This window comes from Ictidomys tridecemlineatus, chromosome 10 (genome assembly GCF_052094955.1).
Source record: "Ictidomys tridecemlineatus isolate mIctTri1 chromosome 10, mIctTri1.hap1, whole genome shotgun sequence".
In the NCBI taxonomy this organism is placed as follows: Eukaryota; Metazoa; Chordata; class Mammalia; order Rodentia; family Sciuridae; genus Ictidomys; species Ictidomys tridecemlineatus.
In genome coordinates, this window is record NC_135486.1 from 139537533 (window position 1) to 139564793 (window position 27261).

Here is a 27261-nt window from a genome sequence, read left to right on the forward strand (position 1 = left end):
TCCCTTCAGGATACCTGTTTATTCAAGGGAGAGAACCTTCTGGAGGCAGGATGACCCGGCCTGGCCCCATCTCATCCCTCCCAGCTCTCCCTGAGGGCTCCTGGGACAGGAACAGAGTTCAAGCCGGCAAATCGCGAGTCTGCAGAAAGGGGCTCTGTGACGTGACCAGAAAGGCAGGCTGATCCCTTGACTCCACCCTGTGGGGACAGGAACTGAACACAGGTTCACCAGGGCCCTGTCCCCAGGATGCGGGGGACTCTGGCAGTGCACAGGCCCTCCAGGAGGACAGGCCTCTCGGGCAGCAGACACAGGCAGGCGGGGGAGGAGAAGCAGTCTTCCGGGCAGCCCTGGATTGCTGGGGTTGCATGTGCCATGGCAGGCGGACAGGTGGGCGCAGGCCAGGGCCAGGTGGGAGGTGGCACAGGTGCCATGGAAGCTTGGCCATAGTGCTGGCGCTGAGGCATCTGCAGGGTCCACGTCGGCGGCCTCAGAATCCCTCCTGCAGAAGCTGGTCCGGGTGGACAGTACAATCCTCCAGGACAGGCCACTGGGGCAGCTTGGGGTCAGTCCTTGAAGGGGTCATGGGTGTCCCCAGCCTGCTCCTTCTCCGAGGCCAGGAGCTCCCCATTCATCTCCTGCAGTGGGTGGTACACGTAGTCCCCGTCCAGGTGCCGTTTCCTCTCTGCTCTGGAGCCAAGCAGCAAGGACACGTTGGCCACAACACTGAGCAGCAGCAGGAAGACCAAGGCCAGGGTGAGGGCCAGCCAGGTGGTCCTGGGTGGAGAGAGAGGGGCTGCTGGGGGTTCAGGCCAGAGAAGCAGGGGAGGGTTCCCACACTCCAGACCTAGGAGCACCGAGCCAGATGGGTGGGGTGGGGGAGGACGGGGACATGAAGACTTGTGCCTGAGCAACAGGGGCGGTGGCTGTGGGCCCAAATCCCCCGATACTTCAAACCATTAAAACTTTTGAATGATGGTTTGGGGCTGGGGCTCAGGGGCGGAGCACTTGCCTAGCATGTGTCAGGCACTGGGTTCGATTCTCAGCACCACATATAAATAAAATAAAAATAAAGAGTCCATTAACAACTAAAATAAAGTACATAAACTTTTGGCTGTAGCTCAGTGGCAGAAGCATGAGTGAAGCACGGAGTTTGATTCTTAGCACCAAATAAAAATAAATAACTTAAAGAAAAACATGAATGTTACTCATTTTCAGATTCTTTCTATCTATCCATCCATCCATCCATCCATACACACACACACACACACACACACACACACACACACACACACACACACACACACACACACTATTATTTTGGTACTGGGGATTGGACCCAGGGGCACTTATCACTGAGCCACATCCCCAGCCCTTTATCTTACTGAGACAGGGCCTTGCTAAATTGCTGAGGCTGGCTTGTAATCCTCCTGCCTCAGCCTCCCAGGCTGCTGTGATTACAGGAGTACACCACTGAGTCTGGTCAGGTATGGCTTATATCTTAGCCGCCAAGTTGTGTGCCAGATAAAACCAGGGAGGACACTTCCTGCCCGAGAGGCCTCAGTCGACAAGCTGTGCTCCAGGGGACACTGGCAATCAAGGCTGGGCTGTGCAGGCAGAGAAGGGAGAGCCGTCCCTTTCCAGGTTGGGGAGCTGGCAAAGAACAGGCTGGGTCTTTGGATGACGGTCTTCAGGTCTCACGCTGCAGCCCTCAGGGCACAAGCATCCACCTGCAGATGCTCAGGGGACTGCAGCCCCGCCCGCCAGTCCCCCACTTCCCTTCCCTGGCCGCCAGGTGCTGCTGGGTTTCAGGTCGGCAGGGCAGTGAGGCTTGGAGTCTCACTTCTGCAGGAGCCTGGACCTGCAGCTGGGACTCCAGGGCCTCCGCCTGTCCCTGCCCTGGTGCATTTCAGACTGCACCTCCAGTGACGTAATCCTGGGCCTCCAGGTCTGGACCCTCAGACTCACTAAGTCAGGACTCCAGGGGGGACCTGCCATGTGCCCTTCTGAGGAGCTTCTGGCTCCCTCTAGGACAAGGCCGGAGGAGCTCTGCTTTCACACCAACGCCACCTCCCGTCAAGGGAGCATCAGTGCCTGGGACTGGGCTATCAAGGTGACAACCACCTCCAGAGTTGGAGGGCACATGTGCCCAGGACTACGCTATCAAGGTGACAACCACCTCCAGAGTTGGGGGGCACATGTGCCCAGGACTGCGCTATCAAGGTGACAACCACCTCTAGAGTTGGGGGGCACACGTGCCCAGGACTGGGCTACCAAGGTGAAAACCACCTCCAGAGTTGGAGGGCACATGTGCCCAGGACTGGGCTACCAAGGTGACAACCACCTCCAGAGTTGGGGGGCACATGTGCCCAGGACTACGCTATCAAGGTGACAACCACCTCCAGAGTTGGGGGACACACGTGCCCAGGACTGGGCTATCAAGGTGACAACCAACAGGAGAGAGGGCCTCAAGGAGAGGAGAGCAGCGTCCAGGATCATGGGGAAATGAGGCTCTTGGCTCTGCCCAAGACCTCCGTGGGGGCGGGGCAGAAGTCTCTGGACCAAGCCCTCGGGGTTGAGGCCAGGGATAGAACAGAGAAAGGCAGCAGCAGCTCGCCCTGAGCACTGAGGCCCAGAGGGACAGGATCTCATGTTCAGCAGAGTCTGAGCTGGGAAAAAGAGTCCCCAGTCTTTGCAGCCAGGGCGATGGAGCCACAGGCCTCCTCCACTCCCACGAGCGTGGTGGCCCAGGAGCTCTCACAGCTCTCTGGACTGTCGAGTGGCTGCGGTCAGCTGCCACCGCCCTGTGCTTGCAACGGAGACACACCACCTGGGTGAGCGGACACCATGTCCTGGCCTCCCTCAGTCCACTGAAGCACTCACCTGGTGAAAAAGGACAGCTCTCCTGCCTTCGGGGTGGCCTCGGGTGGCTGGAGACACTGCTTCACTGTAAAGAAACCAGAGACAGGCTCAGGGCTGGGGAACAAAGGCCTGCCCTCCCATCTGGGGGCCCCGGGAGGCCCTGTACCTCGGGAGACACTGCAGTTGCCAGTCTGTGGGTCGCAGGGACACTGGTGCTCACACTGGCAAGGCCTCTGGCAGCCTGGACCATGCCAGCCAAGGGGACACTCTGCCGAGAGGAGACGGGAGGACAAGGATCAGGCTTCAGGGGCCAGGGCCTCCTTCTGCAGGACACGGTGTGGTCGGCCCCTGCTCCTCCCAGGCCAGTCCCTGAAGGTGACCTTATCTGGAAACAGGGTCTTTGCAGAGTCACTAAGTTAAGAGTCTCAAGAAGACATCATCCTGGACTTAAGGTGGGTCCCAAAGCACACAACTCCAGGTTCTTGAGAGAGCAGACTGGACAGAACAGGGAAGTGGCCGTGGGCAAGGGAGGCCGAGACAGGTGCTGCTGCCCCAAGCCCAGGGACCAGGAGCCCCCAGCAGCTGCTTCCCAGGGACAGGAGGAGGGGTGTGGCTCTGCCCACACCTGGGTTTTGAGTCCCAGTCTCCAGAACTGTGAGAGGACACATTTCTGCTCTCCTGGCCACCTGCCTGGTGGTGTCCAACAGCCACAGGAAATCAGACAGGGATTCACACATGCGGCGAGAGCAGTTTCCCAGATGGAGGGCGGGGCAAAGGCAGCGGAGCAGCTCCCTCTCCCCGAGGGCCAGCGGGCAGGGGCGGCCGGTGGCCTCACCTTCACTGCAGTTGGACCCCATCCATCCAGCATCGCAGTGGCAGCCGGCTGCCAAGACAAGAGCCAGGAGGCCAGGTGAGAGGTCAGGCCAGGCACTGGGAAGACGGACCCCGTCAGGCCCCCAGGCCCCCACTCACTCTCCGTGCACAGTCCGTGGCCGCTGCAGTTGGAGGGGCCACAGTCCAGCTCGCTGCAGGCAGCGCCTCGCCAGAAGGGCCCCGTGCACACGCAGCGGCCCTCCACACAGGTCCCATGGCCGCTGCAGTCCGGTGGCTGGCAGGAGGGCGCATGCACACACACCACGGTGGACACATGCCGTGGACAACGCCACTTGTTGTCCTGGCTGCAGGGGGGATGAAGAGGATGAGAAGGGGCCACAGTGCTGGCCCAGCAGGTCTCTCAAGTCCCCAGCCAACGAGGGCTCCCCCCCACCCCCAGTCTCACCTTCTGGCTGTTTACAGGCTCCTCCTCAATCCCTGCCAACCTTCCCACCCAGCGCCGTGGTGTATGCTGTGTCCTCTGCCTGGAAGCCCCGCCCCCACCCCCAGCCACCTCCTCACCCTCAATCTCTGCTCCTATTCACCATTTGTAGGGAGATCTTTCTCAACTGGCCCCTGCTCAAGGGCGTGGGCAGATCCCAGGGTGGGAATCCTGAGTCTTACGCTCACACTCACTGGCTGAACCAGACAGTCAGAGGCAGGCTCTGTGCCCTCACCAATGATCTGACGGGTAACTGGCCAAGGTCCCGTTGAGCACAAAGGTAGCAGAGCCACCTCCATCCAGGTTGATGGCGTTGACCACGTCGAGTTTCAGCAGGAACTCGGCCATCTCCCACAGGTTGATGCTGCAGCACAAGAACAGTGCCACTGAGCGCAACTCCTCTTGCCTTTGACAGTGCACGGTATCGTGCCCGCTAGGGCAGGTACATCTCTGAACAGGCCCCCAGCAACGCCCGCCCTAATCCTGGGCAGCTGTGAATATGAGGCTTCATGCCCGTAATCATGCTGTCAGGTGGCCCAAGTGTCCTTGCGGGGGACATCCCGACTTCCCTGAGTAAGCCCAGGGAAACCACAGGAGCCCTTATAAGCAGAGAGCTCTCCGGCTGGCAGCAGAGGAGGAAGTGAAAGCCATGTGACATACAGGGGGACGAGAGGGACTGGACACACCTCTGTGGCCTGGAGACTGGGGAGGGTTCTCATGAGGAGGACAATTCAGGAAGCTAAAGGATCCCAGCTGGGGACCAGCAAGGGAACAAAGGCTCAGTCCTGCACAGAAGGATTCTGCCAAGCACCCAAATGTGCCTGGAAGAGGACTCTTTCCCAGAAGTTCCAGATGAAAGCCCCCACATCTTGACTTGGTCCTGGGACACAGAATATTCTCAGTCTAGCGTTTCTGATTTCTAACCTACAGAAAGAACTGGGATCACTGCTTAGGCTGATATGCTTGTGCTAATCTGCTACGCAGCAGTAGTAATGCTACACTTTGTCTGTGAGGACGAACCTGCAGCTCAGAGTGGCTGAGTGACTTACCTAAAGCCACAGAGTTGGCCACACTGAGCTGGAACCGGAGCCAAGGTCTTCACCTGCTAATCCTGTGGCCGACGGGGCTTGGAAGGGACCCTAGCACTGAGGGACTGAGATGAAGTGTGTGGAGGAGAGAAGTTCTGGGAACTGAGGAGACCTAGGTCCCTCCTCCTGTCAGAAGGCAGGACAGAGGGTGTGGACATGTCTGAAAATGGTTGTGTCAGGATGACTGCCAGTGCGCTGAGGTTTCTCAAAGCAGACTCCGCCTAGGTCTGGAGGCCCTAGTTTCTGGAACTTACCCACGCTGCTCTGTCTGTCCGTCTGCATGGAAGAGCACCAGCTGCCCCTTACGGTCATGGCCCACAGCTGTCCTGGCCGACATCACATTTATAAATTTGCTAAAGGAACCTGGAGGAGAGGCAGCCTGGCTGACCACCCGGCCCCTCAGAGGCCTCCTGGGCTCTGTCCTACTTCTTGCCACTCTCCACCTCCAGGTCCAGGCCGCCTGGCCTGTCCCCTGGATGCATGATGGCTGTCTCACTGGTCTCTCGGCCTCCCATCTGCCCTGTCCCAGTCAGTGTCCATGCCACAGCCTGAAGGCTTGTCTTCAGGGCACCCCAGGAGGGGTGAGCTCCAGCAGGAACCCCTGAATGACTTCCACTACTCAGAACAAAATCCCAGGCTGCATGACCTCTCCAGGGCTGTCCTGCCTCATCTCCTGGGACAACCTTCACCAGCCCCCAGTCACTTCTCATCAGGAACACTGCACTTCCTGTCCCGCTCACTGAGAACCTCCTCCTCCTGAGTTCCTCCCATGGCTTGCCCTTCTGTTCTAAGAGCACCTCCTCAGTGAAGCCTTCCCTGACTGCCCACCCTAAGATAGCCCTCAAGTCAGGGCCAGGGCATCCCCTTCTCCACGCCAGTAGCCTGCTCTCCAGTGGCTCCCAAACCTGAGTGTCCATTAGAATCACCAAAGTGGGGGGTGGTTCTTAAAGCATAGACCCTTGGACATCACCTCCAGGGATCCTGAGGCTGTAGGTAGGAGGTGGGTGGGCTCACGGCTTTGCATTTAAACAAGCTCCTGGATGATGCTGAGGTTGCTGATCCACGAATATCCTGTCCCTTTCTCCCAACTTTTTCTTTCTTAGCGCTCGGTTCTTTTCAGTTTATCATAATTGTCTCTTTAAAATATCATGAAGCACAAACTAGCTGCTAAATAAACACTTGTCTAAAGACTTAAAAATAGGTCCTCCCATGTCTGGTTCTCAAGAGAGCTGCTGCTCAGCCTCCCCTTCCCCACACTGTTCGCCTCCTCACCCCTCACCTGTCTCCTGGGTCTCATCGCACTCGGTGGCCTGGCTCTCATTGATGTAGATGCTTCCATTGCGAATCAGCCACACGACCCCACTCAGCAGCTGCACAAATGGATTCTCAGTGTCCAGCAGCTCCTCCTCAGACAGGTACCTGGACCCAGGGAAGGCGTGAGGCTCACTCACCAACTGGGCTACCCGTGGGTGGTGGGGCTGCTTTCCCCTTCCCTCCTCATCCCGGCTCCCTGATTCTTCCTCCTGCCCCAGGAAGGGCCTGCACCTGAGCATAGCTATGGTGCTCTGCAACTCTGTGGAATCCTCCTGTTCCAACAGCCAAGACCAATAGGACTGAAGTTGGGCAGGGTTCTGTCACAACTCTGCAAACAGTCTATACTTCACTTAATAGAAAAAGCCACCCCATCGATCTCAAATCCATGGGTGGCCTTCAATCTCTAGGCTGTCACTCCAGCAAAGCTACCCCTCGTGCCTGTAACAGGTTCTCAACTGGCCTCCTTGTTTCCCCAATCCAGCCTCTGCCCAGCTCCCCCAGAGTTAGTCTTAATCAGTCTGTCACCCTCTGATAACAGGCTCCTTTTGTGGGTCCCTCACACACAGGCACCTCTCAGCCTTTGTGCCTGCTGTTCCCTCTGCTTGGAATGCTTCTTCTTGAGTTCTGACCTTGGCTGATCAACCCTCAGGTCTCAAGTCCACGGTCACTTTCTCAGGCCTATTCCTCACCACCCTACCTAAAAAACCCAATTTCCAACTATGGTGGGTTCACCCTGATGGTTTGAATCTGAATTCATCTTCACTCTTTACCTGACCTTGGTTTACTTTTCTTAGTAACGGGGACGGTCTGTTAAGGAAGGCAAAAGCGTGAGTGCTCTTCACTGCTATCCCCCCCAGGGCACGTCACACTGCCTCACGTGGAACAAGCACTCAAAGACACAGCGAGAGCCACTTTACTATCCCCATTCTGCAGAGGAGGAAAAGGAGGCTCAGTCCGGTTAGGTGACTTGAACACAGCTGCAGAACTACAACCCAAATCTCAGGCCCTCTGCCCGCGACAGCCACGGAGCTCCGTGCCTCCTCACCCGGTGACCAGGGTCCCGTCGCGGCGGATCCCGAACTGCGCGTTCTGCAGCCCCCCGGAGCTGCTCACCCGCCGCCCGTCGCTCACCACGTTCCCCAGGCACTCGCCCGTGCTCATGCGGAAGAACCCGCCGTTCTGGGCGACGCGGCAGCCGGCGGACCGCGCCGTCTCCTCCACCGTGGCGCGGCGCCTCTCGGAACAGCCTCCGGACCCGCCGGGCTCCAGCACGGAGAAGGTGCGCAGGGGCGCGGCGACCCGCGTCAGGTGGCCGGCCACCGCGCGCCCGCTGAAGTGCGAGACGAAGGCGCGCACGCTCGGGCTGCCGGCGCCGGGGCTCGCGGCGGGCGGGGGCCAGCTCTCGTGCTCGCGGCTGCCGGAGCGGACCCGCGTGCAGTCCCGGGCGAGGCGCGCGCGCGCGCGGGGATAGGGCAACAGCAGGTCGTCGTCGCGGGAGGCCCTGCGGGCACGCGCAGGTGAGCACGGAGGGCAGGGGTCCCCGCGCCGCGCCCGCCCGCCCGGCCAGCCCACTCACCCAGCGCCAAGGCCGCCGGACGCTGCCCCGAGGAAGCCGAGCAGCGCGACCAGGAAGAGAAGCCCTCGACCCGTGGGCGGCGCCATGTTGGGGGTCGGGCCTCCGGTCACGTGGGCCCGCCTCACGTGACTCGAGACCCTCGGGTGGCGGCTTCCCCCTCGGAACGGCTCAGCTCCTTCCTGGTCTCGCGAGAACGCTCTTCCCAGGCCGTGCGGGCTCTTAAAATCCGGGCGGGTCGGGCCGAGTCGCTGGTGGGAAGACACTTCTTACCCGACGTGGTTTCAGCCCCGGGGCCCGCCCCGCCCCGGGCAGCAGCCCCTGCAGCGGGAGCCGGCGCCGGCGGACCCCCGGTCTGGTTCCCGAGGACCCTGTTCCCCGCGCCGCGTCCTTTCCTACGTCGCAGTCCCGCCCTCAGCGTCTCTGCACCCGCGTGGGAGACCCCAGCGCTCCTACCCTGCAGCCGAGGACCTGGCAGGTGCTCAACACGAGTGAGGAGGGCTGCGGGGCTCAGTGGTAGAGCGTGGCCCGGCCCGGGTGAGGCACCGGGTTCGGTTCTCAGCACCACATCAAAGTAAGAAAAACAAAGGTCCGAGGACAACTGAATACACACACACACACACACACGAGTGATGATGGTGGCTCTCTGGAAATCCCTGGTTGGAGTCTAATTTAAGGTCTTCCTTAGATAGTGACAACAGAGGTAAAAGTAAAACATTACCTCTGCATGAACTCCACTTCTTTGAAAACTAAGCTCTATTCTTTAAAATAGCCGAATAAGTTGATGTTTCCTCTTTATTTTAAAAAAAATTATAAAGAACTCCCTTATACAGTTTGCTCAGATTTCTCAATTGTTAACATTTGCCCTATTTAATATGGTTACTTTATTCATACACCTTTTTTCCTGAGCAAACTGCAGCTATGTTGCAGACACGGTCCTTTACCTCAATACTTCACTATGACCTTCCAGGACTATGACATTTTCCTTTTTTTTTTTTTTTTTTCCTTTGGTGCTTAACCACACTGAGTCATATCCCCAACCCTTCTTTACATTTTATTTAGAGAAAGGGTCTCACTGAGTTGCTAAGTGCTCGGCTAAGTTTCTCAGGCTGGCTTTGAACTTACAATCCTCCTGCCTCAGCCTCCCAAACTGCTGGGATTACAGGCGTGTGCTGCTGGACAAGTGAAATTAGGACGTTTTGCATTGATAATACTTACATTGTTTAATCCCTAGTTCATCTTCAAATTTTGCCAGTTGTCCCTGTAATGTCCTTTGTAACTGTCCCTCCATCCCAATCCAGGATCCTGGTGGGAGCTGCATTTAGTTATCCTCTTTGGTCTCCCTTAACCTAGAACACTTCCTCATCCTGGCTTTGACTTATGGCCTGGGCATTTTGGATGAGAGACAGGCAAGGTCAGCTACATTATTTGTGGAACCTTGTGTACCACAAAAACATGGGGTCCTTGCTATAAAAAATATTTAAAATTTCAGGAGGGCATGATGATGCACACCTATAATCCCAGAAGCTGAGACAGGAGGTTCACAAGTTTGAGCACCTTAGCAAGAGCCTGCCTCAAAAAATAAAAAGTACTGTGGAGGTAGCTCAGTGGGAAAGTGCCCTGTGTTCTGTCCCCACCCTGGGTTTACTCCCCAGCACCCGCCCCCCAAAAAAAGGAAAAGTAAAATGAATGTGAAAGTGCAGGCCTGCCCTGCTTGAAGGTACTCTTATGTGTAGAACAGTGGCCTTCAGCTGTGCCTAAACCTTTGTATTTCATTTTGTAAAACACTAGTTTGCTATGAGCTCCTCCATTTTGAGTACGAGCTAAAGTAGGATGACTCCACACTTTTTTTCTACAAGTAAACAACCACCATCTGCCTGTACAATCACAAGTGCAAATTGATGAATAACATATATGTACCAACTCATCAAACTAAACCAAGGAGTAGCTGCACACAGGGACGTCCCAAATCAGGAACCCACCCAAGTTGAGCTTTTCACCGTCAGCAGATGTGAATCCCTCACTAAGACCCTTAAGCTGATCACAGCATCCCCTGACCCTGTTACCTGGTCACTCCTTATGAGACTTGCCCAGGTAATCGCCACAGGGATGAACTTCTGATTTCTTGTCCCCGTCAGGCTTTAGCAGAACGTGCTTTCTCCTGCCTGTGATGGTGCTTTCTCCTGGCTGTGATGACCATGCGTGACCCACTTCAAGTTGACTCTCTGAAACGGAACTGCCACCTGTCAGAACCCTCTGCTTTGAGCACTCTGCAGACCTGCCTTGTTAAAACCCTTATCTGGCCACCTACAGTGACTCTGCACTCATATCTCTCTCTGCCTGTGCTCAGCATCCTGTCACCCTGCAGGCTGCCTTAACCCTTTCTTAGTGTTTCTGTGACCATTTATATGTCACCGTGTGAAGTACATACGATGTGTGACTTGAACGTTGTACATATTAGAAATTAAGATTGGAGGCCAGGCGTGGAGGCACACGTCTGTAATCCCAGCTGCTCTGGAGGCAGAGGCAGGAGAATCGCAAGTTCAAAGCCAGTCTCAGCAGTTTCGTGAGTTGCTAAGCAACTCAGTGAGATACAAAAATGGGCTGGGGATGTGGCTCAGTGGTTGAGTGCCCTTGAGTTCAATCCCTGGTACCACCAAAAAAAAAAAAAAAAAAAAGTTAAGACTGGAATAAAAGACCTGTTTGTCCAGTTTATGACTACCAGCTGACCCACACCTGCTTCCCGCCTGTGAATTTGTCATTTGATGAACTCTGACATTGTGGAAAGACGTTTTGCCTAAGTTAATGGCATAGTTAGCTCACAAAAGGTGGCGAGAACAGAGGGTTAAAGCAGCCCAGGACCCTCTGCAGGGTCCTGAGTGAAGCCTGGGAGCCGGCCCTGGGGGCAAGAGCCTCTCAGGGCTCTTGTCCCATGACAGTGTCCAGGTTAGACAGGGCCTGGGTGCCTGGGCCATGTGTGGCCATCCTAGGAGCCCCGGCCAGCCTAGTTGGCCAGGCCCCTCTGTCCACACAGTACCATCAATGCCAGGCCCCTCTGGGGGCCACTGTTGTGATCCAGTGTGTGACAGGGTCAGATGCCAGAACCTCTGGTAAGACCTTATTTGAATATTGGAACTTTGCAGACATAATCAGTTAAGATGAGGTCACACTGGGATGGAGCGGACACCAATCTGATTGGCGTCCTTATGAGAAGCGACCGAGACACACAGAGAGAAAAAGGCCACATGAAGACGTGGCAGAGGCTGGAGTGGGGGGTGCAAGCCAAGCACGGCCTCCCTCTCCCCTCCCCCTCTCTCCCCCAGGGACCCCCCCCCAGAAGATTTTTTTTTGTACCTGGGATTGAACCCAGAGTACTGAGCCACATCCCCAGCCCTTATTTATTTATTTTTAAATACTTTTTTAGTTGTAGATAGACACAATATCTTTATTTTGTAAGTGTGTTGTTTGAGGATCAGTCTCAGGGCCTCATGCATGGGAAACAAGTGCTTTACCTCTGAGCCACAATCTCAGCCCCTATTTATTTATTTATTGAAATACGGCCTTGCTAAATTGCTAAGGCTGGCCTTGAATTTGCAATCCTCCTGTGGTGAAGGCGATCCCCCACTCACTGTCTTGACAGGGTCACAGTGAGAAAAAGTGTTGGCAAAGCCGCTCTCCCACTGTCTTGACAGGGTCACAGTGAGGATGAATGCTGGCAAAGCCACGCTGGTTGGTGGGTAACCGAAGCCATGAGACCCTTTTTTATGTAATTGGGACTTTGCATTTTCATGCTTATGTTTCTCACAGGAGGCATGAGTATGTTAAATGCCAAACAATTTAAATTTCAGATGGCTAGAACAGAACAGGTAGTTCATGCCTTGGAGGCCGTTCTACCATCCCTCAGCATATCAAGGACAAAATAAAAGGCTATTCTTCTATCTCAGTACATTGTGGACAAACCTAATATCAGACAACAATCATCCTCTGAAAAACAAACTCTTTGAGAACTAGTGCACATTGACTGAAAAACAAACTCTTTGAGAACTAGTGCACCTTGACTGAGAAACAAAGAAACTCTTCGAGAAAGCAGCTCAACCAGTTTTATGAGAATAAATTTAGGAATCAATTAAAATAGCTTTATAAGACACAGTTTTAAAATAATGTTAAAAATATTATTTTATTTAGATTCTTAAGTTTAGAAATTCTTAAGTCTTTAGTTGTATAGGTTTCTGATATGTTTTAAGGATGATTCATAAACTTTAGGACATTTTAAATATAAGATTTAAAGGGACTTTTTTAGATGGGAATTTTAGATTAAAAATAAAGTACAGGTGTACTTTAGGTTAATGATTGGCTAGGAGACTTAGAGTCTGGTTACGTAGTTTGGCATTAGTTAATAAGGAAATAACATATCTTGGGAAAAATAGTAAATCTTGGGAAAATCTGAAGGGTGTAAATTGGTGATATGTTTTATTGATGATTCTGTACTTTGATGATTGTATGGCTGGGGGTCATATCCTGGAAGGATGTACATTGGTGTGCTCTCAATCATGGTTAAGGAAATGTCATGTCTTGGCAAAGTTTTAAATTATATAATCAATGACGTATTGTGAATCTATAATGATGAGAAAAATTGTAATAAAAAGGGGACCCAGAGAAAGCAGCTTTAGCTCTCTCTCTGAAGATTGCTCAAACGGAACGACTCCTGTCTCATCATTTCGCCGACGCCACTCCTCCTTCAGGACTCCCTGGACCCCGCTGGGGCTGGCCCCAGACACTCCTGCCTCAGCCTCCTGAGCTTTGGGATTACAGGCGTGCACCACCATGCCCAGCTAGCATCAGTCATTTTAACAAAGGCCAGTCTGTGAACAAATCAGAAGGGGGCTTTGTATCAGGTGTGAGTTGCAGGGACCTAGCTGCTCCTGATGCCCAGTGAGTTTGCTGGGGCTGCCGTACCAGGGACCGCCATAGTCTGTACGGCCTCAGCCACAGTGTTGTGTGGCCTCAGAGTCCTGGAGGCTAGAAGTCAAGAGATGAAGGTGTTGCCATGTTGGCTCCTCCTGGGGGCTGGGGAGGATCTTTCCCATCCTGCCTCTCAAGGATCCCTGGCTGGCAGAAGTACTGCTGAGCTCCACCTGATCCCCGCCCGCTTCTCCTGGGGCTTTCTCTGTGTGTCGCTTCTGTGCCCAAATGCCCCCCTTTCCTAAATCCAGCGGTCACACTGGATTAGGGGTCTCCTACCTCAGTGCGACCTCATCTTAACTAATGATCTCTGCCAAAACCCTGTTTTCAAATGCAGTCTGTTCTGCGGTCCTGGGGGTCAGGACCTGAGCATATGAATTTGGGGGGACACAGTGCAGCTTGTAAAAGGCACGCTCCACAAAGGAGTGTGAGGAGGATGTGAAGGGGAAGGCTGTACAGTGACCGGGCCACCGCCCCATGCTAAGTAGAGGTGTTCTGTCTGTCTGCCACACCCTGTCATACAGCTCCAAGCCCTGGGGACCCTGCAGTCTCAACCTTGGTGAGCCCCAGCGTTCTGGGGAGCCTGCCAGACATGCACGTCCCAGCTCCTTCCTGGCTGGCTAGAAGAGGGCCCAGGAATCTGCACGTCTTGCTCGATCCCCCAGGTGATTCTGATGGAGGTGGCCACAGGCCACACACTGAGAAACCCACGTAGGGAGGGGTGGTGGCAGGTGGGGCGAGCCCATCTGAACACAGGACAGGAAGCCTCAGGTCTACGCGGTGTTCAAGGAGAGGTGAGAGGACTCCTCTGCCTCGCCTGTGCCCTTTCAGCACCACTGGTGACAAAGGTGGTTCAAGGGGAAGTGGTCATGGGGGGGGTGTCTCAGGCATTTTTCCTCCATTAGGACTCCCTTTCCTGAAGGTGACTTAAGCAGGTTTGCCTGTGGTCACCTCCTGCCCCGTTTGGTAACTAAAGCCTCCTGAAGTGCAGCAGTCAGGCCCCAGGGACGTCCACGCCCCATTCAGGAAGGATGGGGTGGGCATGGTTGGCCCCTAATGTGCAGCTGACTCCTGGCAGGGTCACATCTCTTGCAAGGCAACAGAGAGAAATCCTCCAAGCACTGGGGGGCCAAGGGGCACGCATTCTGGCTTCTGGTTCCCCAAGACAACCAGCGCCTCAAAAGAAGGCACTCTTCAGGAGCAGGATGCTCGGGGCCCACGGGCTTAAACACCACCGGCTGTGGAGCGGGGCGTGGCAGGAGTGGGGCTGTCACAGGGTGGCCAGCACAGGATGCACTGAAGGCCTTCCAGCCCGAGGACAGGGCTGTTGGCTAGGCTTCCCCCTGGAGTGGAGGTGCCACACATTCTGTGCACCACCCGTCGCAGCTCCCAGATGGCGGCTGGGCCACAGTCCTGAGTTCTGCTCTCAAAGGCTAAGCCAGGTCTGAGCTCTGGCTCCTGTGCTGAGGAGCCCTGGGGCTGGGAGTGGGAGGCTGAGGAGCCCTGTCACTTGGCCCTCTGTGCAGCAGGTAGCACCTGGCTCCCAGCATGGGGTGGGCGCTGCTCTCAGTCTGCTACTCACATCATCCTTGCCGCAGGGTGGGGCTGTCCCAATGTCACTGAGGAGGAGACCGAGTCACAGAGAAGCCCGTGACTTTCTCAAGCACACAGAGCTGGGGTTTGAAGCCAGGCAGCCTGGGCACAGAGCCACACTGCTGCCCACTGCTGGTGTATGATGCATGATGATGTGGCGTCGTGACCTGGTGGTGTTAGTCCCCCCTCTGTCCCTCTCACACATGCCCCCTTGCCTTCTGCTGTGTTATGACGTGGCACTAGATGCCTACTCCATTCCCTTGGATTTTCCAGCCTCCAGAACTATAGAACAAATAAACTTCTGTGGTTTATAAATCACCCTGTCTAGGGTATTCTGTTAGAGTAGCAGAAAGCAGACTGAAGCAGTGACTCCCTAGAATTCTCCTTGAGTGAAACTGGAGACTAGAAACAGAGACCAGAGACCGAGAGGCTGGTGGAGACTTAGAACAACGAGACTCAACTCAGGATGGTGCTCTAAATGTATTCACGTGCCCTGCCTTCCCTGCCCTTCTCACTCAGGGCTTCAGACAACCCCAGATAGTGACAGTTTCCTGCTGTGGTTTCCTCGGCTGCCTCCTTCTCAGGATGTGGCCTCGGCCCCAAGACCCACAGAAAGGCTGAAGGGGCCTGTTCATCCTGCAGGAAGCAGGGGTGGGAGCGTCCATCCTAGGAGCCGCTCAGCGGTGGTCTTGTGAACAGAGGCAGCTCTCCCTTTGCCGGTGGGGATTCCGCCAGGACATACAGGAAGCCCCCCAGGGCTGCGACTGCCACGGCTGTGCTGTGGCAGGAGCAGCCATCTGCAGGAGAGGGGCCCTGCTGAGTGCTGGCTCTTTCTTCAACACGCCAGCATGAGCGCTGCCCAGACGTCCCCCAGCCAGCTCGCCTGGCGCCCTGGGAGGCTGGCACCCACCCATCCCCCTGCTGCGGACTGGGGGCTGCCAGGCCCCTGCAGTGAGGGGCCAGCTCATCTGTGAGTTGTGTCCCTCCCTCCCAGCTGACCTAAGAGGACAGGAAGTGAATCCTGGCTGCTGTCTTGGGAGGACTCTCCTTTTGTGGGGGAACCTCCTTCTCAGCCAGGTGGGATCTGACCTGAGGCCCCACCCTGGTCCAGATCCCGCTCCAGGGAGACTTTTCTGGTTTGGGTACGGGGGCAGAACCCAGGGGTGCTGTGCCACCCAGCCATGCCCCCAGCCCTTTTTAGTTTTTATTTTGAAACTGGCTAAATTGCTGGGGTGGCCCTGAACTCACGACCTGTCCTCCTGCCTCAGCCTCCTGAGCCACTGGGATCACGCCACTCCTGGGCCTTTCCTAGGTGGTGGAAAGGCCTGGGGCTTTGGGATTTCTGTTGCTCTTTCTGGCCCTCAGGACAGTGCCACAGTCAGGCTGTCAGTCTCTGGGGACAAGCAGCTATTTGGGGAGGGACCACAGCCCCCTGCTAGCCTGGACACAGGCAGCCCCCAGTTCCTCTGTTAGGCAGGCCTGGCCAGGGAACCTCTCTCTTCCTGTGTGACTTTGATGGTGGCCACAAAATGGGCTCCTGGGGTTTGCGTCTCTCTTCCCCGCCTTGGCTACCTGTGGGAAGATGCTGAGGCCGTGTCAGGGCTGATGGGCAGGCATTTGGTGGCTGGAATCCTTTACCAGGGTCCACTGGAGGCCTAGCTGAGGGCCGACTAGTCCACCTCCCCCTCTGGTTTTGCCTTGCAAACTTTGCAACTTTTCTTCCTACCCCTCTTCCCTCCGCGGTCTTCCTTGTCTTCTCCCCGAGCACATTCTGCTCTCAGTCTTCTCCACACTGCTGGGCCCACCCTACGATCTCATCACAGCCAGGACACTGGTGGGAGAGGGGCACTGTTCCTCATGGCCCTGGACAACAGGCGTAACTTGGGGCAGCTCTGGGGTCACCAGGCTCCAGGGCCACCAGGCCTGTCCGGTCACTTGTCCACTGGCCCTCAGGCCCTCTCTGCCTTTCCTTGCTCAATCTCAGTACACAGAATCCCCTCTGTTGAGGTGGCTGATGCAGGTTCTAGTCTCCTGCGCAGACCTGACCAAGTGGGGAACCTCTGTGATCTTCAACAGGCCGTGAGTGCCCCTCACGTTCTTCTAACTGGTCACAGTATCTCTGGACCCCACTTCCTGAGAGGAGCTGATGAGCGATGCCCACCCTTCCCTTTGCCTCCCGGACACGGAGGCCTGGCGCCCAGGGCCTCGGTGTGCAGGGGCCTTTTCCCACCGAGGGCACCCGTGCCAGAGGAGAACGAGCGTCTGCCTCGGCTTTCTGGGGTGCCCTGTCTTCACGCCAAGGCCCGTGGGCGCTCCGTTACCTGTGAATTGCTTCTCTCTCCTCTTCACTCTTAGAACGTGCGGGCGGCGTGGAGGGGCCGTGGGGGGGTCCTCCTCCTTGGCAGCTGGAGAAGAGACACAGTTTTAAACATTACTTAATAAACTTCATCCCCTCTTAACAACGCAAGCTGTTCAGATCTTCTCTGGAATTCTGAGGCTATTCTAGAAGCTTCTTCCTGCACCTGTCTGCAGATCCTTTCATGTGGCCTCGACTGATGATTTCTTGAACTGTAGTTCCCAGCCCGTCCCCGGGTACGATGGACGTGCGCATGAAAAACACAAGTTCCTGCCCCGACTTGCTCCCTGTGGAGGTCTGGGGCGTGGGGACTTCTCAGTCCATCAACTCTGTCCTAAAAACCACATCCCCTTATTTCAAAAGTGTTGGCTTCTTTGGGGATCCCAAGCTTCTCAGGAGGACACCAGCATTTCCTGGGAGCCTCCGTGTGGGTCCTGTCTGTCCTTTCACACTTGGGAAGGTGGCTGATGATCGCATTTATTTACGGAGGAAGAGATTTGGGCCTAGAGCAAAGTGACGTACTCCAAAGGCCGAGGGGCTGGCAGGGGCCACCTACAGCCTGAGCCCTGGGCCGCTCAGCTCTGAGGTGCGCCGCCTCCTCCCAGGAGCTTCCCCTGCCCCCGCTGCCCACAGAACCTTCCCGGGTCCCTCTCTTTCCTCACCCTCTCGAGAACTGGTCCCTGCTTCACTTAGTGGATGCTGAGGAGGTTTCTGCCTCTTTCCCTCAGGCCCCAACGCCCCCCCTCCCCCCCCCGAGCCCAGGGTGGGCCCACAAGCAGGTGGTCAGTAAGCACCGGCTACCTGGTTGACTTTGCTGAAGCAACAAAACCCTCAGGCCCTCTCGGCCTTTCCTTGCTGTCCCCAGCACACAGAATCCCCTCTGTTGAGGTGGCTGATGCAGACCCGACCAAGTGGGGGACTGCCTCACAACCTGCAAAACTTTGGCTTCCAAAGCTCCAAGCCCATTTCTGCCTGTGTGTGAGCCCACGCCTGCACAGGCGTGCCATGACCTCTCCGGTGCCCCAACACCAACACGTGCTTTCCCACCTGAAACGCATCCCTCCCGGCCAGGACAGCCCTGCAGCTCACCAGGCTTCCCGAAGCATCCCTCCCAAGGCCTCTGCCAGCTGAGAATGGCCTCCAGCCACCGGAGCTTGTAGAAGTCGGAGAAGCCGCTGATTCCACAGAGCATGACTGGAAGCCAACAGGGGCCCTCTGCAGACCTGCCCCCCAGGCCAGCTCCTTCCCCTCTCCAGGGCCACCACAGGGGAGGAAGAGCAGGAGGTATGCAGGCCACACAGGGGCCAGGGGCGGGAAGGAGGCAGCCAGAGACCCCCCTGGAGGGGCCCCCGGGGAGGGAGTTGGACAATGGAGCCAACGAGTGGCCACGCAGGGGCTCCCCTCTGCCTCATCTCTAGGCTTTGGGGTCTGTTTTCTTTTTCCCTTTTCTCTCTCCCCCTCCCTCCCCATCTCTTTTTTATTTTACTGGGACTGAACCCAGGGGAGCTTGACCTTTGGAATACATCCCCAGCCCTTTCCTTCTTTTTATCTTGAGACAGGGTTTCACTAGTTTGCTTATTGCCTTGCTAAACTGCTGAGGTTGACCTGAAAAGTAATCTTCCTGCCTCAGTCTCCTGAGTCACTGGGATTACTTAGTGAGCTCTGTCACTGGGACAGCTCTTGGGGGAAGGAAGTGGTCACGCAGTGAGATAAGACATTCAGCTACATCTGAGTTTCCGGTAAACAAAGAACACATTTTCAGTATATCCCATGTGATATTTAGGATATACTTATACCAAAGTTTTATCCACTGCTTATTTGAAGTGCATATTTAACTGGGCACTTTGTATTTTTGTTTAACTTGGCAATCCTACTCGTGTGTGTGTGTGTGTGTGTGTGTGTGTGTGTGTGTGTGAGAGAGAGAGAGAGAGAGAACGCGTGTACGTGTGAGTCTGACCACCCGTGAACTCCCTGCTTTATCCTGAGGGCAGAAGGCCAGCGCACTGTTTTCCATGAAGAGGTCCCTGGTCGGGTAGGCGTATCCGAAGGCCTCAGCTCTCCGGTTCAGCTCCATCATGTTGGCACAGAAGACACTGATGTAGTGCTGACTCTGGTGGAACAGTCCCTCTGTGCATCCTTGCTGGGGACAAACACCAGGGACAGGGAACACACACACACTCAACTCGCGGTTCTGAGATGTCTTGGGGGCTGTGTCTGGGCCAGGACTTCTCCTTCCACCACTTTCTCCTTCTCCACCCTCTCTCTCAGCCTGCTCCATCACTGAGGCCTGAAAGCGCTGGGCTGAGGCCTGGCTCTGCCTTAAGGTCATCAGAGAGGAAGAGGTCACTAGGAACGGCACTAGAGGGTCTCTGGCTTGGGTGGACAACCCCCCAGAAGGCACGCTGCAAACACTCCCTTATGGGGCAATCAGGGACTAACCCCTAGGGCAGCGTCAGGGCTACTCAAATACAGGCCCTGGACCTGGCGGATGATTCTCCGGCACAGGAAGAGAAGAACAGGAATCGAGAACAGGCTCTAGAACCTTCTGTGGCAATGGTGAGACTGACTTTTTACCTGTTGAATCTAATAACATGGATCTGTAGCAGCTTGCAAAGAAATGTTAATTTAAAAAACCCCCATCAAACCAAGGACTCCTGGGCACTAATGTTTTCGGAATGAAGATCATTAGCTCTAGTTTTCCACATCAATGTGTGCTGAACCCAGGGGTCACACGTATTAAGCACACAGCCTACTACTGAATTGTGACCCAGGCCCTTAGAGAAACATTTTTAAGGCACTTTTATCATTATTATGATTATAATTCTGAGGTTTGGAAGGATGTTGGGTGTGGAAGAGGTGGAGCTGGATGTCCCTTCTCCCAGGTTTCAGTCCTCAGGACCCCAAGGACAGGAGCCCCCCAGACCTAGAACATGTTGCCCAGCTCCATGACCACAGGGGCTGCTGTGCATCCCGGAGGCCGAGACACCGGGGGAGCGGCTGGGGTTGCTGGGCACCTTTCCCCACCCTGCAAGCCTCGGGTTACACCCTCTAAAACCCGCTCTCCTTTCCTCCAAGTTCAAGTGTTTTGAAAAACAGGCTAAAACCAACAAACGAATATAAAGCCTTAGCCTCATTGGTATTTCAAGTTGTTCCCTAGCGTCATTTTACCATAGAAATTGTCAAGGAATTTCCAGGGTGGGGCACACCAGAACCACAGCAAGGCCACCTCTCCCGGCTCCCTCTCCCTGCTGGCCCTGGTGAAGGACACTGCTGCCACTCACCAGGGGCCTGGCTTGGTCTCTCCTGCAGGGAGCGTCCTCTTCCACTCCTTTGTCCTTTGCAGGGTTCCTCCCCGCCTCCTCTATTTTATTCTCTCTGTTTTTCTGAGGTCCTCAGATCCAGCTCAGCATGCAAGGCTGTCTCTCTGTCAGGCCAGCAGAGTCCCCCGCCCATCCCCACCATCACCATCTAATCGGCTCAGAGATGGAGCCCAAGGGGGCAGCTGACTCTCACCTCTCCCTCCTGAGGGCTGAGGCACAAATCCAAAAAGCCACTTAATTTCCTGGCATGTAGCAGACACACTACCTGCCGGGAGCCCTTCTTGTCTTCCCTCCTGTCCCCCCTGACACTCACCATTCTGGCCCAGAGGAAGAAGAGCAGCTGGTGGGACAGCCTGTAGCCTGAGCAGTTGGGCTGGGTCACGAGTGTCCTGCAGAAGTCTGGGATCCTGCAGGGCTGGCTGCTGTTCCTGGGGAGTGCAGTCGCGTCTGTTAAGGGTGGTGCTCCACTGCCACCAGGTCTGCCCCGGCCGATCCCCCAGCCTATTGTATGAGCCTTAGTAGGCTCCAGGCTGGGCACAGCGGGTGCCAAATAAAATACAGGTGTCCAGTGTCTTGATCTCCTAAATCTGTACCTCTACCTCGGGAAACAGCATGTTGGAGCTGTCTTGAGTTTGGAAAGCCACCAAGGGCTGAGACTTCTATGACTCTGTGGAGTCCTCAAATGACATCTTTCCCATCATGGCCCTAAACAACGGACTCTCGGATCTAGGCAGCCTGGGGTTCTGACCCCAAATGCTCCTGCACCCTATGACAAACCTGCCTCATAAAAAGAGGTAGCAGGGGTGGGACCCTCACCAGAGGACTGCTCCTGGGCGGACCCAGCTGTGGCCTGGCCCAACCCCTCTCTGAAGGATGCTGAGAGGAGGGGGCACTCACTGCCCACTCTGCTCTGTGACCCTGCACTGGAGGGAGTGCTGCCCTGGCACTTGCTCCAAGTCCACCCCACAGCAGAATAAAATGGCTAGTGAGCTCAGGCTCAGCTCTGCCTTCCCAGACCCACAGCCCCGCAGCCCCGCAGCCCCTGGGGAGACAAGACTGTAAAACAGCTGCAGAGGTTCTGGGAGCCCACAGCCATGTACGAAGTGTGCAGTGTGCAGGGGCAGGGTGGACCCTGCGGTCGGGGTGAGTGAGGGGGCGGATAAGTGGCTGGAGCCAAAGCTTTGCAGTGGAGTGGATGGTGCCTTCGAGAGCCTGCAAAGAGGACCCTGAGGTTGGATCCTAGGGGACTGGGACCTGGCAGGGTGGCAGGAGCTGCCGCATGCTTTGTCCTGGAGCAGTGGGACTCAGGGAAACTTCAGGCTGGGGAAGGAGTCCCCAGGCATTGTGGGGCTGACTCTTGGATGAGCTGTGTGTGTTTTTGCATAAATTCCCTGGATGCAGCCTGGGGGTGTCGGGAGTGAGTGAAATTTTCATCCAGTGGGGTCCTCGGGCACCCACCCGGTTCCCAGCAGCTGCACCAGGCATGCATCGCTGCTTTCCTCTGAGAACGAGTCCTCGGGCTCCAGCACGGGGTAGACCAGCGAGGTGTTGGTGTGTGTCCAGGTGCGGGGCAGCTTCCAAAATCCGGGCTGGAGACTCGGCCGGAACTCTGGCAGAGGGGAGAGGTGGGAGGTGTGAGCCACCAGAGCGCTGCCACCTGGGCCACCCAGACCACCACAGGGGGAACTGGGTAGCCCCAGGCACTGCCCATAGTAGCTGCCAGTTCAGCTCTGAGCCCGCCTTCTGCTCCGCCAGTGTTTGAATCCCCCAGAAGCTCCTGGGTGGACCCAGCTATGATCTGGCCCAAATCTCTTTTTAAACAAAACACACACACACCACACACATACCACACACCACACACACTATCACTCCTATACAGACACACAAAACCCCCAGGACATTTTTTCCCTAAACAATGGGTGCAGTGTTGGGATAGGCTTTGATTGACACCAGGGCATCCCTCTGCAGCTTAGACACACTGAAAGTGCTGGCAGACTCCTTGGATCCCGTCACACAGTGGAGCTCTTATAACACAGGCAGCAGCCTGGATCGACTTCAGGAAGACAGGCTGGGCCGGCGCTAGGGCCCAGGTCTCCCATCTCGCTTTCTTCATCTGTAATGTGGTGACAGCTCTTATTTCTGAGGGGTGTGTGCATAAGGATTAAAAGAGGATGGAGAACTCAGCTGCAGAGGGGCCAGGAAGGCTGCAGAGGGGCCAGGAAGCTGCTCCTGCAGCTAGCTGGGCTGCCCTACAGAATGAGGAGCGCAGTGGCTCATGACCCCCATCACCCTGGCAAGTGAGAGTGAGGAAGGGGGACCCTGGAGAGGAACTGGTTTACAAGTGCCCTGCCCCCAACAAACAACTTCTTTTTTGGGTTCTGGGGATTGAATCCAAGATACTTTTACTACTGAGCTACATCCCAGCCTTTTAAATTTTTTTGTTTGGAGACAGGGTCTTGGTAAGTTGCTTAGGGACTCAGTAAGTTGCTGAAGCTAGACCTGAAGTTTTGACGCTCCTGCCTCAGTCTCCCAAGCCGCTGGGATTGCAGGAGCGCCCCACAGTGCTCAGCCCCTGGTGAAGACATAAGAAAGCACAGAACTGGTGCATGCAGACCCGACTGCTGCCCTTGCAGCAGACCTAACATGATTTTAGACACATTTTTGACTGAGTGCCAATTGATGCAGCTGCAAGGAGAGATGGCACATAGTTCATGGGAACATTAACTTCTAGCCCCAAGACTAGGATCCTGACCTCCTTGCTCCTCTGCCTATGGGGCAGCCCCTTGCTGTATGAACTGATGCAAGAGGTCATTCTTACCTTCTCTTTGTTGGCTGGGTTTGGCTTCTATCCTGTCTGAGCTAAAGGATCCACTGATCTGGAGACAGAACAACTGAGGCCAGGCTCTAGGATGGGTCCCTCTGTAAGGGTCCCTCAAGCCTGGTGAGGACAGCGCTTGGCCTTAGGAGGCAGAAGACCTTGTTGTGTGGCTGGCACAGCACTAAGGTTTCAGGGGCAAAGGAGCACCTTCTCTTTTAGAAATTCCACCCGGGAACAGTCCAGACCAGACCTCCCCTCTGGTGCAGGATGGAGGGCCATGCCTGGGCCTGTGCTGACCTTGCCTATGTCCTGCCTGTCTGTGTGGGTGGGAGAAGGCCCTGGACCCTGGATCCATGTCAGGGGTGACTGGGACACTCCCAGCTCTGCCTGCAGTTTGCTGGGCAAAAAGGGGCAGTGGCAGAACCTCCCTGTCCCCACCAGGAGGAGCCCGCCCAGGGGTATGGAAGCAAACACCCCAGCACTGCCTTCCTGACGCACTGGGCCCGCTCCGCTATTACCTCTAAGGTATCTGGGGTCACTCAGCTCCAGGTAGAAGATGGATCTGCGCAGGAGAGCCGCCAGCTTGTCTGCCAGCTGCCTGGTGCGCAGGCTCAGGGGCCGCAGCAGGGGGTCGGCCGCCCACTCTTCCTGCACACCCCGAAGCTGTGCTGCGAGGGAGAAGAGGGGAGAAGAGGGGAGAAGAGGCGATCACTGCGCCGCCCCCCTCCCCCCACACCGTGGGCGGCCCTAACGCTGGCCTGGCCGCTGGCCGTGAGTCCCTCTGCCTTGGGCGCTTAGAGGCTATGGCAGGGCCAGTATTGGCCATGAATCTGAGTGATGGGTAGGGCTCCAAGGGATAGAAGATGTTTCAGACAAGAGCCTGGTCTCTGAGGCAGTGCCCCACTGTCTCAAGTCCTGATTGAACATTTTTGCATCGGGTGACCAGAAATAGTCATTTGATTTCTCTCTGCTTCACTTTTCTCATTTGTGAAATGGGGACAGTGACGGTTATTACTTCTTGGGGAGAGGTGTTAAGAATGAAATGATCTAATGTGCAGTGAGGATGCAGCACTACCCGCCTGCAAAGTAAGCACTTAATGAAATTTAGCATTGGCATTAACCAAGGAACTCGGGGTCTGCTGCCTACCGGGAAACCAGGGAGGGGCTCAGGGCTGGTGGGGCAGCTGAGGGACCCTTTGCTTTTAGGTCAGTGTGGGCTCCTTTACCACCTAAGACATGTTCGTGGTCCCTAAACGTTCTGTTCAGGTCCTGCACCTCCTGTGCTTGCTGGGGAAGCCAGCCCTGGGGGTCAATTCATTGATTTCTACAGGAGTTTGAGACAGGGCTGGGGTCAGATGAAGGAGACCCTGGGTATGTCTCTTTCCTGGATTGGAGGGGAGGGGACAGAGTCTTGGGTCTCCTCAGGGTCCTACCTAGAGCAGCAGGGGTGGGCTGTGAGGAGGCACACTGCCCGGGCTGCACCTCCTGCCTGGGTCTGGTGGACAGACAGCTGCACCCTTAAACAGAGGAGACTGACTGGGGCTGCCTCCCCCAGCATTGGCTGCCGCCAAGCCCGGGCTCTTTGTTGCTTTGGTCAGGGTGGCCTGCAGGAGGAGCTCGCTGCAGGGGATATGTGTGTCCCTGCTGGCCCTGGCCTGTCTCCAGCCCTCTCCTTAAGGATTTCATATCTTGAAATTGAACAAACACTTGGCTGTTTTCTCAGGACCTTCAGGTGGCTTTGGCTGGAAGTGGAGGAAGCTGAGAGGAACCCTGAGAGAGTTCCTGCTTAGCCTCATGCAGGGGAGTGGCCTTCTTGGTAAAAGGCTTTCTCTGCACGCCCCCGCCCCCCGCCCTTGTTCACGGTATGGCAGGAAGGGCTGTCAAATGGATCATTTCCTTCTGAGAATATAATTTCCAAATCTTTGCTCATGTTGCCATTAAATCCTTCCTCCTTCCAAAAGACTCGATAACAGCGGGCTGAGCCCCAAAACCAAGAAAAGCAGCTCCTACCCCTCCCCTTTCTTTATAGCCACAGCAGGCTATTCCCACACCAGGTGGTCACCAGGCCCTAGGGGTCAGAGCAAGGCAGGTGACAAGGAGAACTGGTTTCCCAGTGACCATCCTGGGGAATGGGGCTCACGCACCTTCTAGCACCCGGAACCCCACCACACCGTCCAGGTTGACTCCGGGTAGCCTCTCCTCCAGGAACAAGGTGGCTCTCTCCAGTGCAGACAGGATCAGGCCCACGATGGTGACCTTGCCCTCTGTGGTGTCTGGCCTGGGCAGTGAGGAGGGCTGTAGTGGCTGCAGAGCCAGGAGCAGGAGCAGGAGCAGCAGCCCTGGCCTCGCCATGACTGGCCTTCTGCGTGTAGCCGGTCACACCTGTGGCACTCTCACCCAGGTACCTCTGCACGCCTTCCTCCGCCTCCTGCTCCACCGCCTTCCCCAGCAGACCCGTGGACAAGTGGCCGGGCAGGACTGATCTGCAGCTTGAGTGGCCTGGGCAGAGGGCTCTGGGCAGGAGGCAGCAGGAGACAGATGGTGGGGGTGGGGGGCAATCCTTATGTGGAGCCCCTGGCTGTCCCCTGGGGAGAGGAGCCCTTCTGGTTCTTCTTGCACCTGAGCCTCCAGCTAGGTCCTTGATTGAGCAATAGCAATAGCAACTCAGAAATCAAAAGCCCTGCAAGGCAGAATTTGTTTGTTTTAAAAAGTTTGGAATGAGTTAGTGGGAGGGCACATCCGGCTCTGAAAGCTCCCTCATGGGGGCACTGTTTGAGGAAAGTAGAATTCCAGCTGCAAAGGCGAGCCACGTGGGCACTTCAAAATGTTCTCATAGCCACATTAGAACAGCAAAATGCAGGTAAAGCCACGCTCTATCTCATTTGAGTCAATCATTCTAGTATCTTATTATTTCAACATATAGTCAATATAAAAATGGCTGACATCATTTTTCTTGTACTGAATATTTGCAATCTGGTATTTTACACTCACATTTCAATTCCACCTCTGCTGAGTCCTGAGCTGAGCTCTGGGGACACTGGCACCACATCAGCACAGGCCATCTTGTCCAGGGGCTACTGCTGACATTCAGAGGTGCTCACGTCTGTTGGACTGGAGGGAGGGTGGCTTCACCAGTGTGTTCTCGGTGTTTCTCAGCAAGAGGACAGTTTTCTGAGCAATAAGGCTATCACACGGACACGATAAACTACTGTGGTTACTTTGGGAGGTGAAATTGAAGGGCCAACAGGGAAATTTCCCTTCTTCCTATGGATACTTAAAAATAATTATGGCTTTTACTGCCTTTATATACTTATCTCTCTCTCTCTCTTTCTCTCTCTCTCTTTCTCTCTTTTAATAATTGAAAGGTTTTCTTCAAATACTACATACATCCTGACAAATACATTCTGACAAATAATTTTCTGCTGGATGAGTCTTCCCAGATGGAGCTGCTTCGGCTCATTCTCCTGACTTCTAACAGCAAAGACTGATTGGTGTGAGAGCACCCTGCACTACGTACTTTCAGCACTTGGTTCCTTTCTCATTATCACCTTATGAGATTCCACCAAGTTCTTGTCTCATTTACCCCCTCCACTACTGGATTGGACCCAGGAGTGCTCTACCACTGAGCTTCATCCCTAGCCCTTTTTTTAAAAAATAGCCCTTTTAAAAAAAAAAAAAATTCAAGACAGGGCCTCGCTAAGTTGCTGAGGCTGCCCTCGAACTTGCCATTCTCCTGCCCCAGGTTCCCAGTGGCTGGGATTATAAATATGCATCATCTCGCTTGGCTTCTAACTGTATTTTGAAATTACCCTAGAACGCTGGAAAAAAGTTCCTAGAGCCTCATAAAGAAAGATTTACTTTGATAGGAGAAATACAGAGTTCGGGAACCCCGCAGGTGTGTACGCACCATTAACTCTTGGCGCCCAGGGGCTCCTTGGCAGTTCCCCGGGACCCACTTAGGGAACCACCTCCACTCGCCGCCCCTCCTCTCTTCGCCTCGCCCCTGCGCCTGCGCAAAGCGTGCCTGGGGGATCCGTCACATGACCGCTGCCTAGCGGCCAAG

At 55.4% G+C, this 27261-nt stretch overlaps 2 protein-coding genes and 1 long non-coding RNA gene across 23 annotated transcripts; 1 reads left to right on the forward strand and 2 right to left on the reverse strand.

The window, feature by feature from the left end:
• Nagpa (N-acetylglucosamine-1-phosphodiester alpha-N-acetylglucosaminidase) lies at positions 1–8286 on the reverse strand. 2 transcript variants are annotated; one of them, XM_078024566.1, is made up of 11 exons: positions 8153–8286; positions 7622–8077; positions 6542–6681; positions 5517–5625; positions 4410–4538; positions 3832–4037; positions 3695–3742; positions 3026–3127; positions 2881–2944; positions 1014–1045; positions 1–778 (listed from the first exon to the last, which is right to left on the reverse strand). In XM_078024566.1, the coding sequence occupies exons 1-11, from the start codon at positions 8236–8238 to the stop codon at positions 564–566; spliced, it is 1587 nt and encodes a 528-aa protein (XP_077880692.1). In that variant the 5' UTR covers positions 8239–8286; the 3' UTR covers positions 1–563. The 2 variants fall into 2 exon arrangements, with proteins under 2 accessions (XP_077880692.1, XP_005327208.1); XM_005327151.5 differs by lacking the exon at positions 1014–1045 and having other exon boundaries at positions 1–774.
• C10H16orf89 (chromosome 10 C16orf89 homolog) lies at positions 8265–27256 on the reverse strand. 20 transcript variants are annotated; one of them, XM_078024571.1, is made up of 10 exons: positions 27106–27150; positions 25343–26309; positions 23717–23866; positions 21839–21989; positions 20694–20808; positions 19065–19200; positions 18150–18254; positions 17026–17109; positions 10216–10374; positions 8265–8400 (listed from the first exon to the last, which is right to left on the reverse strand). In XM_078024571.1, the coding sequence occupies exons 2-9, from the start codon at positions 25548–25550 to the stop codon at positions 10220–10222; spliced, it is 1104 nt and encodes a 367-aa protein (XP_077880697.1). In that variant the 5' UTR covers positions 25551–26309; positions 27106–27150; the 3' UTR covers positions 8265–8400; positions 10216–10219. The 20 variants fall into 20 exon arrangements, 15 of the variants coding, with proteins under 15 accessions (XP_077880697.1, XP_077880696.1, XP_077880698.1 ...); XM_078024570.1 differs by lacking the exon at positions 8265–8400 and adding an exon at positions 8621–8750; XM_078024572.1 differs by lacking the exon at positions 8265–8400 and having other exon boundaries at positions 9128–10374; positions 25343–25476; positions 26190–26309; positions 27106–27256.
• On the forward strand, positions 8584–12843 carry LOC144367584 (uncharacterized). The gene is made up of 2 exons (XR_013427125.1): positions 8584–8723; positions 10288–12843. It is a non-coding gene; the product is annotated as an uncharacterized LOC144367584 (long non-coding RNA).
• Positions 27257–27261: the final 5 nt, after the last annotated feature.